Source organism: Balaenoptera physalus (assembly GCF_965194825.1).
Source record: "Balaenoptera physalus genome assembly, chromosome: 2".
Lineage (NCBI taxonomy): Eukaryota > Metazoa > Chordata > Mammalia > Artiodactyla > Balaenopteridae > Balaenoptera > Balaenoptera physalus.
Genome location: NC_138883.1, coordinates 37,075,254 through 37,089,153, shown reverse-complemented (window position 1 = coordinate 37,089,153; position 13,900 = coordinate 37,075,254). Strand labels below are relative to the sequence as shown.

Below are 13,900 nucleotides of genomic sequence, written 5' to 3'. Positions count from 1 at the left end.
CCCATGACCAGAACCCTGTCAGGCAGCACAGCACCTTCTGAGAGAGGCAAAAATCAGGACCACCAGCCTCTCTGATTTGAAAAATCCCTGAAGGGCAACTCAGGCCTGAAGCTGGTCCCAAAGAGTGGGCCCCTGTCCAGCCACTTATGCCAAACCAGGGAAGGGGCAGTGGACAGGCAGGGCCTCACCTCAGCTTGAAGACGTGCTTCTTCTTCTTGTAGCTGGCAGCAATCTCACAGATGGCATGTCGCAGGGCCAGGGGCTCCTCCCCATGGTAGGGCACCCCCAGGGCCAGGTTCTTGGCATCCTTGTAGAAAGTCAGCTCGCTATTCCTGAGCACACAGTACAGGTTGTTCCAGGACCTGTGAGGGTACAGAGAGGCAGGTCACCTACAGTTCTGATACAGCATCTCTATAATCAGTTCCTATAGCTTTACCATTTTTCTTAATTATACCAATTTTACCCTGATCAATAGTAATACATTTTACTGTTTAAAAAATTGCAAATAAAAATCATCTGCACGTAATTCCACTACCAAAAGTTAACTATTGTTAACATTTGATGTATTTCCTTCTAAGTCTTTATTCACATATATAGCTAAAATTGGATTATACTGTATATTCAATTTTATGTCCTGCTTTTAAGTTTAACACTATATCATGAGTATTTCCCCATCCTCAAATATTTGAATTCTCAAATATTTCTTGAAAATAATTTTGAATAGTTATATGGTATTCTATCACACATATAAATAATCCCTTTATTGATGGACCTTTTAATACTGGAAATTTTATCCATGATTTAAACAGCAATATGATAAACATCCTTGCCTGTAACTCTGATCTTACCCTGAGATATATTTCTAGAAGTAGAATTATTGAGTCTAAAACCAATAGTATAAACAACTTTTCAAAGCATTTCCATAGCCACCAGCATATTTGAGTCTCACTACAGAACTGTAACGTGAACAGAGCAGGGTTTTGTTTTGCTGGTAGTGATATTTTGTTTTGTTGATGATATACGCCTGGTATACTGTACAGCACTTTTTTTTTTTTAATTAATTTATTTATTTTTATTTTTTGGCTGTGTTGGGTCTTCGTTGCTGCGCGTGGGCTTTCTCTAGTTGCGGTGAGCAGGGGCTACTTTTCGTTGCAGTGCACGGGCTTCTCATTGCAGTGACTTCTCTTGTTGCGGAGCAGGGGCTCTAGGCACGCGGGCTTCAGTAGTTGTGGCATGTGGGCTCAGCAGTTGTAGCACGGGCTTAGTTGCTCTGCGGCATGTGGGATCATCCCGAACCAGGGCTCAAACCTGTGTCCCCTACATTGGCAGGCAGATTCTTAACCACTGCGCCACTAGGGAAGCCCTGTACTAGCACTTTTTAAAGAAATGTATTTGTGTAAATCAAGGCTCATCTCAGCTGAAATGTTTGGTGAGAACATCAGGCTCATGGGCTCATGTGTGGGCTCACCTGAGCTCCTTCCCTGACAAATGGGGAACATGTTGCCCTTTCACAGTAATGAGTACTGAGAAACATTAAGCTTTTCTTCCTCCTCTTCCTCCTTTCCTCCTCCCTCCCTTTCGAGGGCAGAAAAGTGGAGAACTAGCAGGGCACGTAGGGAGGAAGGACTGGAAGGTCATAGAGAGAAGCTGACCTGTACAAAGCTGGCTGCAGAGCCATTCCACAAAGCCCAGATTTCTGACACCAGCTCAGGGATCTTTCCTCTGGCCCTCACCACCTTCTCTGAGCTTGTAGCCCAAGTAAGGCAGTTGCAAAGGAGGAGCTGGTCTTGGAGTAAGTGGACAAATGATTTAACCTCTCTCAGACTGTTTCCCCATCTGGAAAATGGAAACCTCAATATCAAAGGAGGTTTGAGAAGCTATTATCAGTCCTAACATAATGCCTGGCACACAGTAGGTACTTTATAAATGCTAGTTTCCCTTTCCCTGCAGACTCTCCATATAAGCAATAAACCTCTTCAGGTTGGCTGGGCCCCCCCAATTCATTTTTGGAATTTGAATTAACTTTGGTGTGTCCCCCAGGCCAGGCTCTCTCTGTATGCTGCCAGTTGGCCCTGGGAATGTGGCTGGCTTCAACCTCTTGATGCTGCCCTGTTTCTCTGGGACCCTGGACGGCTACCTGAAGGCAGGAGCCTCCAGAGACTTTGGGTCTAGGCATCCCTGGGTAGACCACACCCAAGGACATGACTGCCTCAGGGTCAGGAAACGACACAGCCTCTGAATGAATTCCTTAGGGTCATATGGTTGCTAGGAGGGACCATAGCAACTCTTTCTCCTCTCCTATTTTATTTTATTTTATTGTTTGGGTTTTTTTTTTTTGCATTTTCTTCTATTTTTTAAAAAAATTATTTATTTATTTATTTATTTTTGGCTGTGTTGGGTCTTCGTTTCTGTGCGAGGGCTTTCTCTAGTTGCGGCAAGCGGGGGCCACTCTTCATCGCGGTGCGCGGGCCTCTCACTATCGTGGCTTCTCTTGTTGCGGAGCACAGGCTCCAGACGCACAGGCTCAGTAATTGTGGCTCACGGGCCCAGCTGCTCCGCGGCATGTGGGATCTTCCCAGATCAGGGCTCGAACCCGTGTCCCCTGCATTGGCAGGCAGATTCTCAACCACTGCGCCACCAGGGAAGCCCTCCTCTCTTATTTTATAGCTGGGGAAACTGGGGCCCAGACTGGGTAAAAAGTGGGACTTGGTCAAGGACGTGTTGTTAGTGCCAAGGCCTACCTGTTACCCCGCCCTGGGATAATAACAGCTAGTGTTCACCGAGTTCCTGCTCTGCGCCAGGCATGGCATCTGCACTGAAGAGGCAGGCTGCCCCCGTCATCCCCATTTTACAAGTGAGAGGCTGAGTCACTAGTACAAGGTCATAGGACCACAACGGAAGACAGGCTTTTCCCATCATGCCAAGCAGCCCCCGGGCTGTCCCAGAGGATGCCCAGGAGCTCTCAGACTAGAGGCAGAGGGCACCCTCGCCCACAAGCATACCCATGTTGCTCTGTTGAAGTCCCTGGGAGCTGCCCACCCCTCCTACCCCGCGGCCCTCCCCCACACACCTGTTGGATGCCTTCTTGTTGGGCCCCTCCAGGTCATGCTTGCGGCCCAAGTAGCCCTCCATCTGCACGCTGTGCCCGTGGTCCACCTGGGCCGGCAGCGTTGTAGGCTCATCACCCTCGCTCAGAGGCGTGTCCAGGGCCTTAAAGAGGGGCTCTGTGGTGGGCCTCTCATCTGTGCTGGATTTCTCCTCCTGCCCTTCCTTGTGCGGCCCTGGCGGCAGTGGCGGCTGCAGGTCCTGGGGCCACTGCCTCTCTTCTTCCCCCTGCTCAGGGGCATATGGGAGGAGCACACCTTGCTGGGGGTTCAGAGCCAGGGGTGGCTACTCTCGGCAGAGCTGGGAGGTCAGCAGGCCCCACCTGAGTCTGGTTCCTCTCTCCTGTGCCCTTCCTGGCCCACCCTGGCCCTCCCTCAGCCTGCTGTGGGTTTCCACCTGGCCTGCTTCCCTAGACTGTGCCCATGTCTCTGGCTCCATTCCCCACTCTCCCCCTCGCCAATCTAACATAGGGGCAGAGGTTCTTAGAGTGAGCTGAAGGGGCTCATCCGGGGGTTTCCAACGCTGCTCGCTGCCCGGCTCCAGGGCCCACCCCTGCTTCAGAGAGACACTCCAGCTCCTACTGAGTCATGCGTGGGCTCTGGCAAGACTTCAAATGAAGAAAGGGTTCTGCTGCTAAGACAGGATAGAAGAACATTTGTGGTAGGATATTTTATGGGAACCTTTCTGTTACCTTCCACTTGTGTCTAAAACCCCAAAGCTAAGGGCACCAGGCCCTAAGCCTCCCCCACCACCTTCTAAAGCGAGACCCAGACCTTCCCGGGTCACGGTACAGGACCGTGACCTGCTCCTCAGGTCCTGCCCCCGTCATTTGGTGGGGATTTGTTGGAGTAGGGCAGTGGTTCCTAACCCTGGCTGCCTTTTACAATCACCTCGGGAGCTTTAACAAAGGATGCCGGGACCCATCCTCAGGATGCTGAGTTAACTAGCCTGGAGTGGGGTCAGCACACTGGAATTTCTTAGTCAGCTTTTCATGCACTCGAATGTGCTGCAGGGGTAGAGAATCACCACCTAAGGAGTCACTGCTCCAGGGAAAGTCGGCGGCTTTTACCTCCCTGCTCCTCCCCGTGGAGGGCAGGATCCTCCCAGCCCCTGCCCAAGCCAAGTGAGGGGCTTCCAGTGGAGCCACGTGCTGGTATGTCAGGTGCCCATGAGAAGGGGAAGCAGACCTCTTATTCCCCAGCTGGGTACCTCCTTACGCAGAGGCCTTGCTGATCCGCCTTCGTGCCACTGCAGCAGGAGAGAGGGCAGGACAGATTGCGGCAGCAAGGGGCAGCCAGCCTCCGAGTGCAGCGCAAGAATGCCGGCTGGGGCAAGAATGGGTGGGTCTCCTACGTGCCCAGCACCAAGGAAGTCCACCCTAGCTTGAGACATCTGGCCAGAACCCTGTCTCAAAGGCCTGACTGCTGGAGACCTTACAGCACCAGGTGGGAAGGGTCTTGTAGGCCCCCAAGCAGGTGGTATTTGGACACCTGAAGGACCAAGGGTGTTGACAGCCCAAGAGGACCAGAGCCAACCCAGGCAGTAAAGAGACACTGCCCCCTTTTCTACTCCCTGTCCCAACTGAAGATGGAGACCCAGGAGAGTGTTGGGGAGGAGCCAGGAAACAGCAGACCCTGTGCTCCCCATTGTGGGTCCTTCAGACCTTGGGTCAAAGCCAAAATAGAGAAATGGAGAATGAGAGGATCTGGGCACCATACTGGACATCAGATTGAAGCTTCAAACTGAAACAGACTGGTTAGACTTTTTAACAGCTAAAAGTGACCAAGGTCTGCCTGAGCTGGCACTAAGGAATGGGAAGCGGAGGCTCAACGGAGATGTCTGAAGGCAGTGGTTGGAAGAAAGGTAAAGCTGGTCATGGCTGTATCCCATCAAATTAGGGCTGGTCAATTAACAGGTTGGGGTTCCCTAAGATCTCATTTAAAGAAAGGATAATATGGCTGGAAAAGTTTGAAAACACTACCCTAGTCTAACACCTTCAATCTATGAGAAAACCTGTGCTCAGAGAGGTTAAGTGACTTACCCAAGGTCACACAGCTAATAGATACCAGAAGCAATCAAGAGCATGCACTCCAGAATTGGACAGGCCTGAGTTTTTACCACATCTTTAGGGCTCTTATCTTCTCCTGTCTTAGAGTCCCTTGAGAGTTGTGGCTGGGCCATGCCCATCTTTATGCATCTTGCAGTATTTATATCGTTGAGTGTCAGCAATGAGCCAGAATTGACCACAAGGATCTGAAGGCTCTAAAGCCCTGCCTGGATCCTCCTCCAGCAGGGAGGAAGGGCAGGAGTGGCAGGGTTGGATCTGGGAGCCTGCGTTTGGGCTCCTTCTATGGACCCAGTCAGGCCAGCCCTCTGACTTAGGCATAACTGTTGGGGAGGTAGTGAAGCCTTTCATCCTCTATCTTTCCAGCTGGCTGTGCTGCTCCTCCTGGTGATGGGCCAGGCCCTCCCCACACCTGCTCTGGGGGGCTCAGGGAAGATGCGTGGCAGATGCTGGGAGGAAAGCCCAGCAGACCCTCACAACCATGTTCACCCCTCTCACCCAGCCTCTCCCCTCCTGGGACTGGTTTTACTAGAGCCCTGTGTGTCCATATTTTCTTCCTATACTTTTCATTTCCATGCTCCTTCCTTTCGGGAACTCTCCTCTGAAAATAGAGATGATTTTTCCAGGACTGCCTCCCAATTTAACCTCACCTTTCTTCTGTTTCTTCCTAATGGATGCCTGACCCATGTTCCCTGGCAGGGCCAGTCAGAGGCCATGGCCAGTGTGATCGAAAGTTAAATGGCCAGGTCATGGGTGGGCTTTGGGAAATGGGGGTTTTCCAATGTATGCAAAGATTTCTAATGTTCTCTTGACTGTTCATGTGGAGACAATTTAAAACACACCCTCTCCCCTCTACCCTGAAGGCCAAGGCCTGAGGAGAAGGAGTCGAGAATGAGGGTGGGAGGTGGAGGGGTCTGGTGGCAGCCGCTCCTCCCAGGCCCAGGGCTGGCGGGGCTTCTCTCCCTCCTGGGTTAGGGGAAGGGACACACAGGAGAAAGATGGGGGCATGGTTTGGGCAAAAGGGCCCTCCTTTTATAGGCCCCAGGGGTAAATATGCTTTGCACCATCTTCTAAGAGAGCTGGGGGTTGAGGGGCAGTTCTCCTGCTGCCCCTGGAACCATACCATGCTCTGATAGAGATTCTGCCTTGCCCGACAGGCAGAGGGATCTGTGGACAGCAGAGCACCAGGAGGGGCTGCTGGCTACTCGTTGGCTGTAGGGACAGATAGGTTCTGCCAAAAGGCCCTGGATAGCTAAGATGATCCAAGACTCCCTTCTATCCTCCGTGATATAAGGCAGAAGGCCAGCTGCTTTAGCCCTTGGGTCATCAGGAAGATGCAGAGATTACACCTACACCGCTGAGGGGTAACCCAGCCTAGAGCAATCACTCAGAGGAACTGGGGGACACTCTGAAAAAAAGAGGATCCAGCTACTTGGAAGAAACTCTGGGCGTCAGGTTGGGGCTGCTGGAGAGTTTAGACCATAAGTGGGCGAAACAGAAGGAGGGAGAATGGCCCAGGGATGGGGGCCTGGAATAAGCATGGAGCTTCTGTTCTCTGATGTGAGGGTCTGGGTGACAGGTGTGTGGGTGGGACACATCTGAGGTAGGTGTGTGCGCTGGCTGCTGGGATCACGATGTCAGAGGAGGGTAGGGGACGGGCAGCATTGGATGCTGGGGGGAACATCAGGGGAGGAAAGGGCACAGACAGGAGAGCCTTTTAGGATCTCACAGGATTGTAGTCAAACAGGGAGAGGCCTGAGCCCCTGATGGGCAGGGGATGGCCACATCAGAGTCTTTGCAGAGTCTTGTAAGCTTGACTTTTTAGGGTCCTGCCTTGTTAGGAAACTGACTTGGGTGTGGGGAAGCAGGCAGATGTCTCTTCCCCAAAGGAGGTTCAAGAAGATGAAGGGAAGAGGGGCAGGATGGGTACATTTCTTACCTGGACTAAAGGTGTTGAAGGTGTATTTCCAGGCCAAGCCAGCAGGTGGCGCAGGGGGACAGCACACAGACAACTAACTCCAGCTCCAGGGAGAAAAATTACCAGGGGTGCGACCACAGGGTCTTTGGGAGGTTCTAAAAGATGCTCAGTGAACCCAGACACATCAACAAACAAGGAAACACAAGTGAGCTTCTCTCTAAAGGAAATGCCGATAAGTTAGAATGAGGGCAAGAGGTTGCACCCCAGAGACTGTTTGACTTTAGCCATGCAATGGTCTTACCTGCCTACCTCACAGCAAGGACTGAACCTAGAGTGTGTATGTAGGGGGCTTCCAGGGAGGGGCACTCCAGGAAGATTGGTTTGGGAGGGTGTTGGCAATGGATGTTAGAATTCATATGGAGGATGTTGAAGGACTGCAGTGAGAAAAAAATGAAGGGAAAAATGAACACAATCACCTACTAGGTGTTCTACCTATATTCTCTTTTTCTATCCTCACACCCTTTCTGCGAGGCAAGTATCACTACCCCTATTTTACATGAGGGAAACTGAGGGTCAGGGAAAATGAGTAACTTGCCCACAGTCACACAGCTAGTGAATGGAAGTCTGAAGATGCAAATCTCTCTGGTCCCAAACCCTGTGCTCTTCCTACTAAATCCTGCTGCAAGAGAAGACGGTGGTACTATTGCTCCAGAGAAAAGAGCCTATCCGATGGGGCTCATGGTCTAAAGGGGAATGAGTCTGGCTTATGTAAGACACGTGGCTGATTGGCTGAGGCAGTGTGATCGTGTCACGGCCACCTTGGAAAGGGCCAGAAGAGGGGCTTGAGGCCAGACAAGATCTATTGTTGAATACCTTAGGCAACCAAATAGCCCTGTGAGACGGTGGGGTGGGGGAAGCTGGCCACTTCTGCAGCCAAGAACTTTTTCCCTCCCCCAGTGTCTGACGTCTGGGCTCTCTCATCCTCTGGGTGAGAAGGCTGTTAGCAGACAGGTTGGGAAGGTTGTTCAGAAGACAGTTGTTTGCAAGAGAAGAAAAAGATGGTTGGCTGAGTTGAGAGCAGCCAAAGAGATGAAGAGATGGGAACTTAGGGTCCACAGAGACAAATGCCTAAAGGGAGAACAGAGACGTTGTTGCTGAACAGAGGAAAGAGCATGGGAGGAGCTGAGGCTGGAGCAGTGAGGGGTCCACCGGGTTGGTGGCAGGGATGGTGAGGGGCTCTCATGAGGAGTGGGATGGGCAGCGGAGGGGCTCAGCACTATGTCCCAGGGGCCAGCTGTCTGTCTGAGATGACCACTGGGAAGCAGGGAAGACAACAGGAGGGGACACAGAGCAGAAGGCCACCACGTAAAGTGATGGGGAAAGTAGAGGGGAGTGTGCAGGGTCCCCTTGGACAGGGAGGGGAGACCTGGTCCACGGCATCCCGGGGGAGAGAACGACTCTTCCTCAGGAGCTGTCTTTGCCATTCCCACCACCAGTGTGGGCTCTTCGGGTCCCTGCCCTGGAGGAGCTGGCAGCTGCTTGATGCCTTGGTGACTCTGAGCCAGCCACTCAGAAAGACTCAAAAGACACTGACTCCCCCATCCAGATCTGACACCCAACAGTCAAGCTGGCAGCTTCAAGCCTCATTTCTGAGATGCCTACGATGTTAACTGAGTCCCATCCTGGGTTCATCAGTATCGGGGATGCTCTAAAACACAGATTGGAAGATGAACTTAGGAGTTGCCTTTGAGCAGCGGGGCCAGGAAGATCACGTCCGACCATAGCACAGAGAGCTGGGCGCACCGAGCGGCGGACAGATGTCCACAAAGAGCCTAGAGCCAGCTTCTCCACGGAGCCTGGAGTGCCAGGGCGCGGTGCCAGACTGTAGGCAGACACAGCCCTGCCACGCTGATTCAGGCATCCTGGGGAGACAGACACGCCCAGGTTCACGGGAAAACTGACGTTCTTTCCAGGCTGGGTCTGCTCATTATGGACAAACACACCATTTGCCTTCACTGTAAAACGCCTGAATCAGCAGCTCAGTTCAGCCTCACAGGGGGAGGGGAGGGAGGATGGGGAAAGCTCGCTCAGGCAAGAAGAAACACAGCTGCTGCCTCCACACCCACATCCCTTCCCTCCAAGAACGTCAGAGCCAGGCCTCTGGCCGCTGATTAGAGCCCTAGGCTGCCTGCTGGGCAGGCTGCTGCTGTGGGGAGTTGCCAAGGGAGTGACAGCAGCTGGAGCCAGCCAGCCACTGGCTAAAAGGTGACCTGCTGCAACCCAGTGCCTGCTCAGCCTGGGGCACCAGCCCTCACGTTCTCAAGTGCCGGTTATTTCCCTGAAGCCACGTCAACCTCTAAGACGCTGGAAGGGAGAGGCAAGGGACCTGGAGTCTGGACTCCTCCTGTGCACTCCTAAGGAGATGCCCAGTCCTCTCGGGGAAGCCAGCTGCAGGCGGTCTTGGAAGGTCACGGGAAGAGTGACGTCTGTGAGCTGCTGTTGGGTAAGAGAGTTTTCCCTGACAACCTGATGAAGGCCTGATAATGACAGGCACCCAGGCAGCTGCTCCCCTGAGCGGCCTCACCCCAGAATCCCTGCACCACAGAGGAATGTAGCCTTGAGGCTTGGAGGCAGACGGGGCACGACTGCCCCAAACAGGGAACCCCGAAGGCAGACTCTTGCTTGTTGTCACAGCCCCTCGCAGCACCAATCCCTCTCAGGGGTATCCCTCTCGTCGTCACAGCAGCCCCATTGGGAGAGTTCCTAGAGCAGGGCCTGCTTCCCACCCGCGGCCAGGAAACAGGCACAGTGCACAGAAGAGGTTTCCGCAGCCGTTGGCTGGGGGCCCATAAGCCTGGGTTGACTCAGATCCTCCGCAATACCATTTTCTCCAGGAAATCAACCTCAGCATCTCAGCAATCAGCATCTCATCGCAAATGTTACACTGAGGATTCTGGGGCACTCAGAGCCTAGAAGATGAGGGCTCTTAGCAGGACCCTCAAGCCCTCCCCAGAGCCGCACCCAGGATGAAGGGGGGACACATAAGGTGGAGGGTGGCGGGGTGAGAGGAAGGGGGACGGCTCAGCCCGCTGCCGGGCCCCAGCCTGGGACCCCGGGACCACCTTCGGGGCACTGGCCTTGGCAGGAGCAGAGGTCCAACCATGCCTTCCTCTCTTCCCCAAACAAAGGAAACACCCTGGCCCCTTGCCATCTCTTTCTCACTTCCAGCCTCACACCAGCTGGCACCTGACCACAGAACCAGGTTCCTCAGAGTTCAGAACGAGACAAAAGTGGGGAAACCCGTCTCTTCCAACCCTCCATTTAGGTACATTGTTCACATACAGGAATGTTCTGGACTTTCTGTAATTCCCACAGAGTTTTATGAGGGCAGGGAGACCCAGGAGGATTAGGGGGTTTGCCTAAAATCATGCACGAAGTTTCTACAATTAAGAACCCAATGTCCTGACTTCCACTCCAGGAATTTTGCCATTTGTGAAAGCTTGTTTCTTCTGCTTGGCCTCATTCACTCTTACACACTTACCCGTATAATGGATTGGTTTTTTTTTTTTCTTTTTGTTTTTATTAGAACATGCTCTAATGTGGAAAGGTAAGAGGTGATAGAGGCAATGGATGTGCTTGAAGATAAGCTGAATGCGTGGAACGGTACTCCAGTCCCTGCGTGTGCATACGTGTGTGCGTGCACACACCCGGGAAGGGGAGGACCAGGCGGGGCTGGCAGGGTGGCCACCGTGTGCTGTGCAGCAGTCAACACAGGGATTCAGGTGCCTGGTCCACTCCCATGCAGGAAGCCGGCATGCACTAGTGATGGGTTTCACGTGAAGCCACAGCGCACGGATCTATCCCATAGGGCACCGACACCAGACCACACAGCACAGATCTATCCAATAGGGCACCGACACCAGACCACACATGGGACAGCAGGAGAGCCACTGGACCCAGGCCTACCCCAGAGAGAAGGCTCAGCGGACAGCCGCCTTCCTGGGAGAGGCCTGAGGTTTCTGGAAAGGTTTTGAACCCTGCATGTGACCCATTCTCCTCTCTTCTCATATCAAAGACCAATGGGGTATCCCACCCTCCCTCGGAGTCCCATGGATCCTCATGAAAACTCAACAAAGGGCTCGGAAAGGAGAAGCAGCAGGAAATCTGTTTCCATGAGGCCTCAGGCCTGGTGTTCATTTGATTCGCCATCTCGTTTCTTCCTGGTACCGGGCACAGGCCAGTTTCCCCATCTGGTGGGGTGGCTGGCTCTCTGGGAAGGGTCTCAAATGTGGGCTCACTCCCTCCTTCCAGAGACGCTCAGGTCCAAGCAGGTTATACTCCCCCCCAAATCCAGCGACATTCAGGCGGTGGATGGAGGCGGCTCTGATGCACATGTAATTACGTTGCACAGACGTACACGACACAGACAGTGGATGGATCGCACAGGTGGGCACAAAGGAACCCGTAGACCCGGGCCACCACCGCGCGCAGACACACAGGGATGCACAGCTGAAGCACAGGTGGCAGGAACAGTCCCAGCCCCAGTGTCCACAGTCCATGCCAGCCCCCAGAGTTCTCTCTCCTTCCAGTGGGGGCTGTCCCTGAGAAAAGGGGGCCGGGGCAAAGTCCACCAGAGACTCCCACATGTGCCGATGGGATCTTCAGAGGGAAGTCCTGGGAGAGACCCTCCAGCGGGAGCCCAGGAGTGCCCTCTGCTGGACATGAAGGGCTGGTGCAGCTCAGGACACCTCTGGCCGGTTGGAGGTGTCAGAGGGAGCTCAGAGAGTGTGTGTGTGTGAGTGTGTGTGTGTGTGTCTCAGAAGGGTGGGAAGGGCTGAAATCTAGACCTGACACGGATTCTGCACAGGAAATGCTCAGTGTTGTGCATTTTTCTGGGGTGGCTGGTGTACCAGAAATTTCCACCAAAAACTCCTAAAGGTTCAGGCAAGCTTACCTGGGCACCTGGAGAGGTGGTGGACATGCAGTGGCAAAGCCATGCAAGGCACATGCTGGATTCTTGCTTTCTTCTCAGTCAGCTGCTCCCAGGACATTTCCCCAAAACTTGGATCACAGCCTCCCAGACTTCCTGCATAGACCTCCTGGGTCCTTTTAGCTAAAGGATCTATTCCAGGCCAGGTCCTGAAGCCATCTGTCCAGGCCTCTGGCAGCGGGAGTGTTTGCATCCCTCCCTCACCTCCCCCACGCATCCTCTTTCTCTACAAGTTGGAGGCCTGTGACCCAGAAGCCCTGGGGCTCTCCCTCACTCCTGAAGGGCTCCGTCAAGTCTGTTCTTGCCTCAGAGCCAGCTCTATCTCCAACCCACTGACCCACAAGCATCAGGCCAGAAAGGTGCAAGGGGGGAGGGGCTCTGCTTAGGAGGAAGGAATCTGCTAGAGGGTGGGTATGCCCACTTCACTGCCCCAAATGCCATGGCCGGTGTAGGAAGACCAAATGGTCCATTTGTGAGTATATTTGTGTGTGTGTGTGTGGGTGTAGAGGGTAGAGTTAAGGATGGTGTTAGAGGGAAAATGGGTAAAAGGACAGTGTATAAAAAGGAATCATTCCTGCCTGTATAAAGTGCTTCCCCTGATGTAGATGGTAATGTATTTATATAATAAAATTTATTAGACCAGATAAAACCAAACTAAGAGGGTCATGTCAGTGGGCTGGCATGTCAGTTTCTTCTTGGTTGAAGGGAGAAGGGGAATTATTCTCGGAATTAAGAAAAGCTAAGTAAACAAGGAAGACTGATTGAAGGAGTCTGGTGGGTAGGGGCAGTGTGTGCCCATCCTGGCCTCCTGCCCCAGCTGAGCCTAGTCGGGATGAGGGGGCTCTGGCAGCAACGACTCCCAGGAACTAGACAAATGGGACAGGGAACTGACCGGGGACGTTCTCTCGGTGGCTGCTCGGTGGGGACCTCGGGGAGCCTCCCCTGCTGTCTCGCCTTCCTCCTCTTGAGGCCTATGGAAGACACAGTCCCGCTTTAGAAACAAACACCTCTCAGAGGCCAGAGACTACCTCCAAGGCCTGGCTTCCCACCCCGGCCCCAGAGAACACAAGCCAAGTCAGCAGCCTGGCAGACACTTAGCAAGGAGCTGCTCAATCTGCCTCAGCCTGAAAGGTTAGGCAGATGCTTCAGAAATGCCATGGCTCCGTGCAGCACGGCCTCTGGGACTCGTGTTCAGCTGGTTTCCAGAGCAGGGGGGCAATGGTGCAGCAGCCACTGCCCTCCACCCATTTTCTTCCTGCACGAGGCCTTCAGGCCACCCAGGATTGGGGGGAATGAAAGCTCTTCTCCGTCTTTAAGCTCCAGTGCAGCAGCCACTGCCCTCCACCCATTTTCTTCCTGCACGAGGCCTTCAGGCCACCCAGGATTGGGGGGGAATGAAAGCTCTTCTCCGTCTTTAAGCTCCAGGCACTCTGTATTTCTCTGACTAGTGGCCCAGGTGTGAGAGGTCACGTGTGGATTGTCAAGGCATCAGGGGGCAGTTTCTCATTAGAAGGACCCTCCTCCACCCTTCTCAGCAGAGGGCTCCAGCCAAGTTGTCCCCGCACTCACCCAGTCTCCTCCTCAGTTCTCTCCGGGGTCTGGTGTTCCTTGAGCTCAAGCTAGGGGAGACAAAGGCCGGGGGTGGGTGTCGGGTCAGAGCAGCCACAGAGGGGAGCCTGCTCTCAGACATCCTTCCTCGAAAGAGGCGCCCTATACCCGACACACCTGGTGGTTGTTCCTGTTGGAATTAGCCCCTTTTGTCTTTCGGGTTCAAAAGTCAGTACTTTCTCCCACTCCTATTTCCTTCCCACTCTCCCGCCTT

At 53.4% G+C, this 13,900-nt stretch overlaps 2 protein-coding genes across 17 annotated transcripts in view; one reads left to right on the top strand and one right to left on the bottom strand.

The window, feature by feature from the left end:
• The window catches only part of SPTB (spectrin beta, erythrocytic), a 122,735-nt gene that overhangs the window by 3,397 nt on the left and 105,438 nt on the right, over nt 1-13,900 (bottom strand). For all 11 annotated transcript variants that reach the window (XM_082448318.1, XM_082448315.1, XM_082448322.1 and 8 more), the window contains 4 exons: nt 13,648-13,697; nt 12,971-13,049; nt 3,071-3,333; nt 189-362 (listed from right to left, as the gene is read on the bottom strand). In XM_082448318.1, coding sequence (XP_082304444.1) covers nt 189-362; nt 3,071-3,333; nt 12,971-13,049; nt 13,648-13,697 — 566 coding nt within the window. The remainder of the gene's footprint in view (nt 1-188; nt 363-3,070; nt 3,334-12,970; nt 13,050-13,647; nt 13,698-13,900) is intronic.
• The window catches only part of PLEKHG3 (pleckstrin homology and RhoGEF domain containing G3), a 66,185-nt gene that overhangs the window by 49,389 nt on the left and 2,896 nt on the right, over nt 1-13,900 (top strand). For 5 of the 6 annotated variants that reach the window (XR_014260239.1, XM_082448329.1, XM_082448330.1 and 2 more), the window contains exon 19: nt 10,675-10,695. Coding sequence is in view for 5 of the 6 variants with exons in the window: in XM_082448329.1 (XP_082304455.1) it covers nt 10,675-10,695 (21 nt within the window). In the remaining variant the exon portion in view is untranslated. Of the gene's footprint in view, nt 1-10,674; nt 10,696-10,956; nt 12,733-13,900 lie in introns of those variants that run through there. The other variant, XM_082448331.1, reaches the window with a different exon arrangement.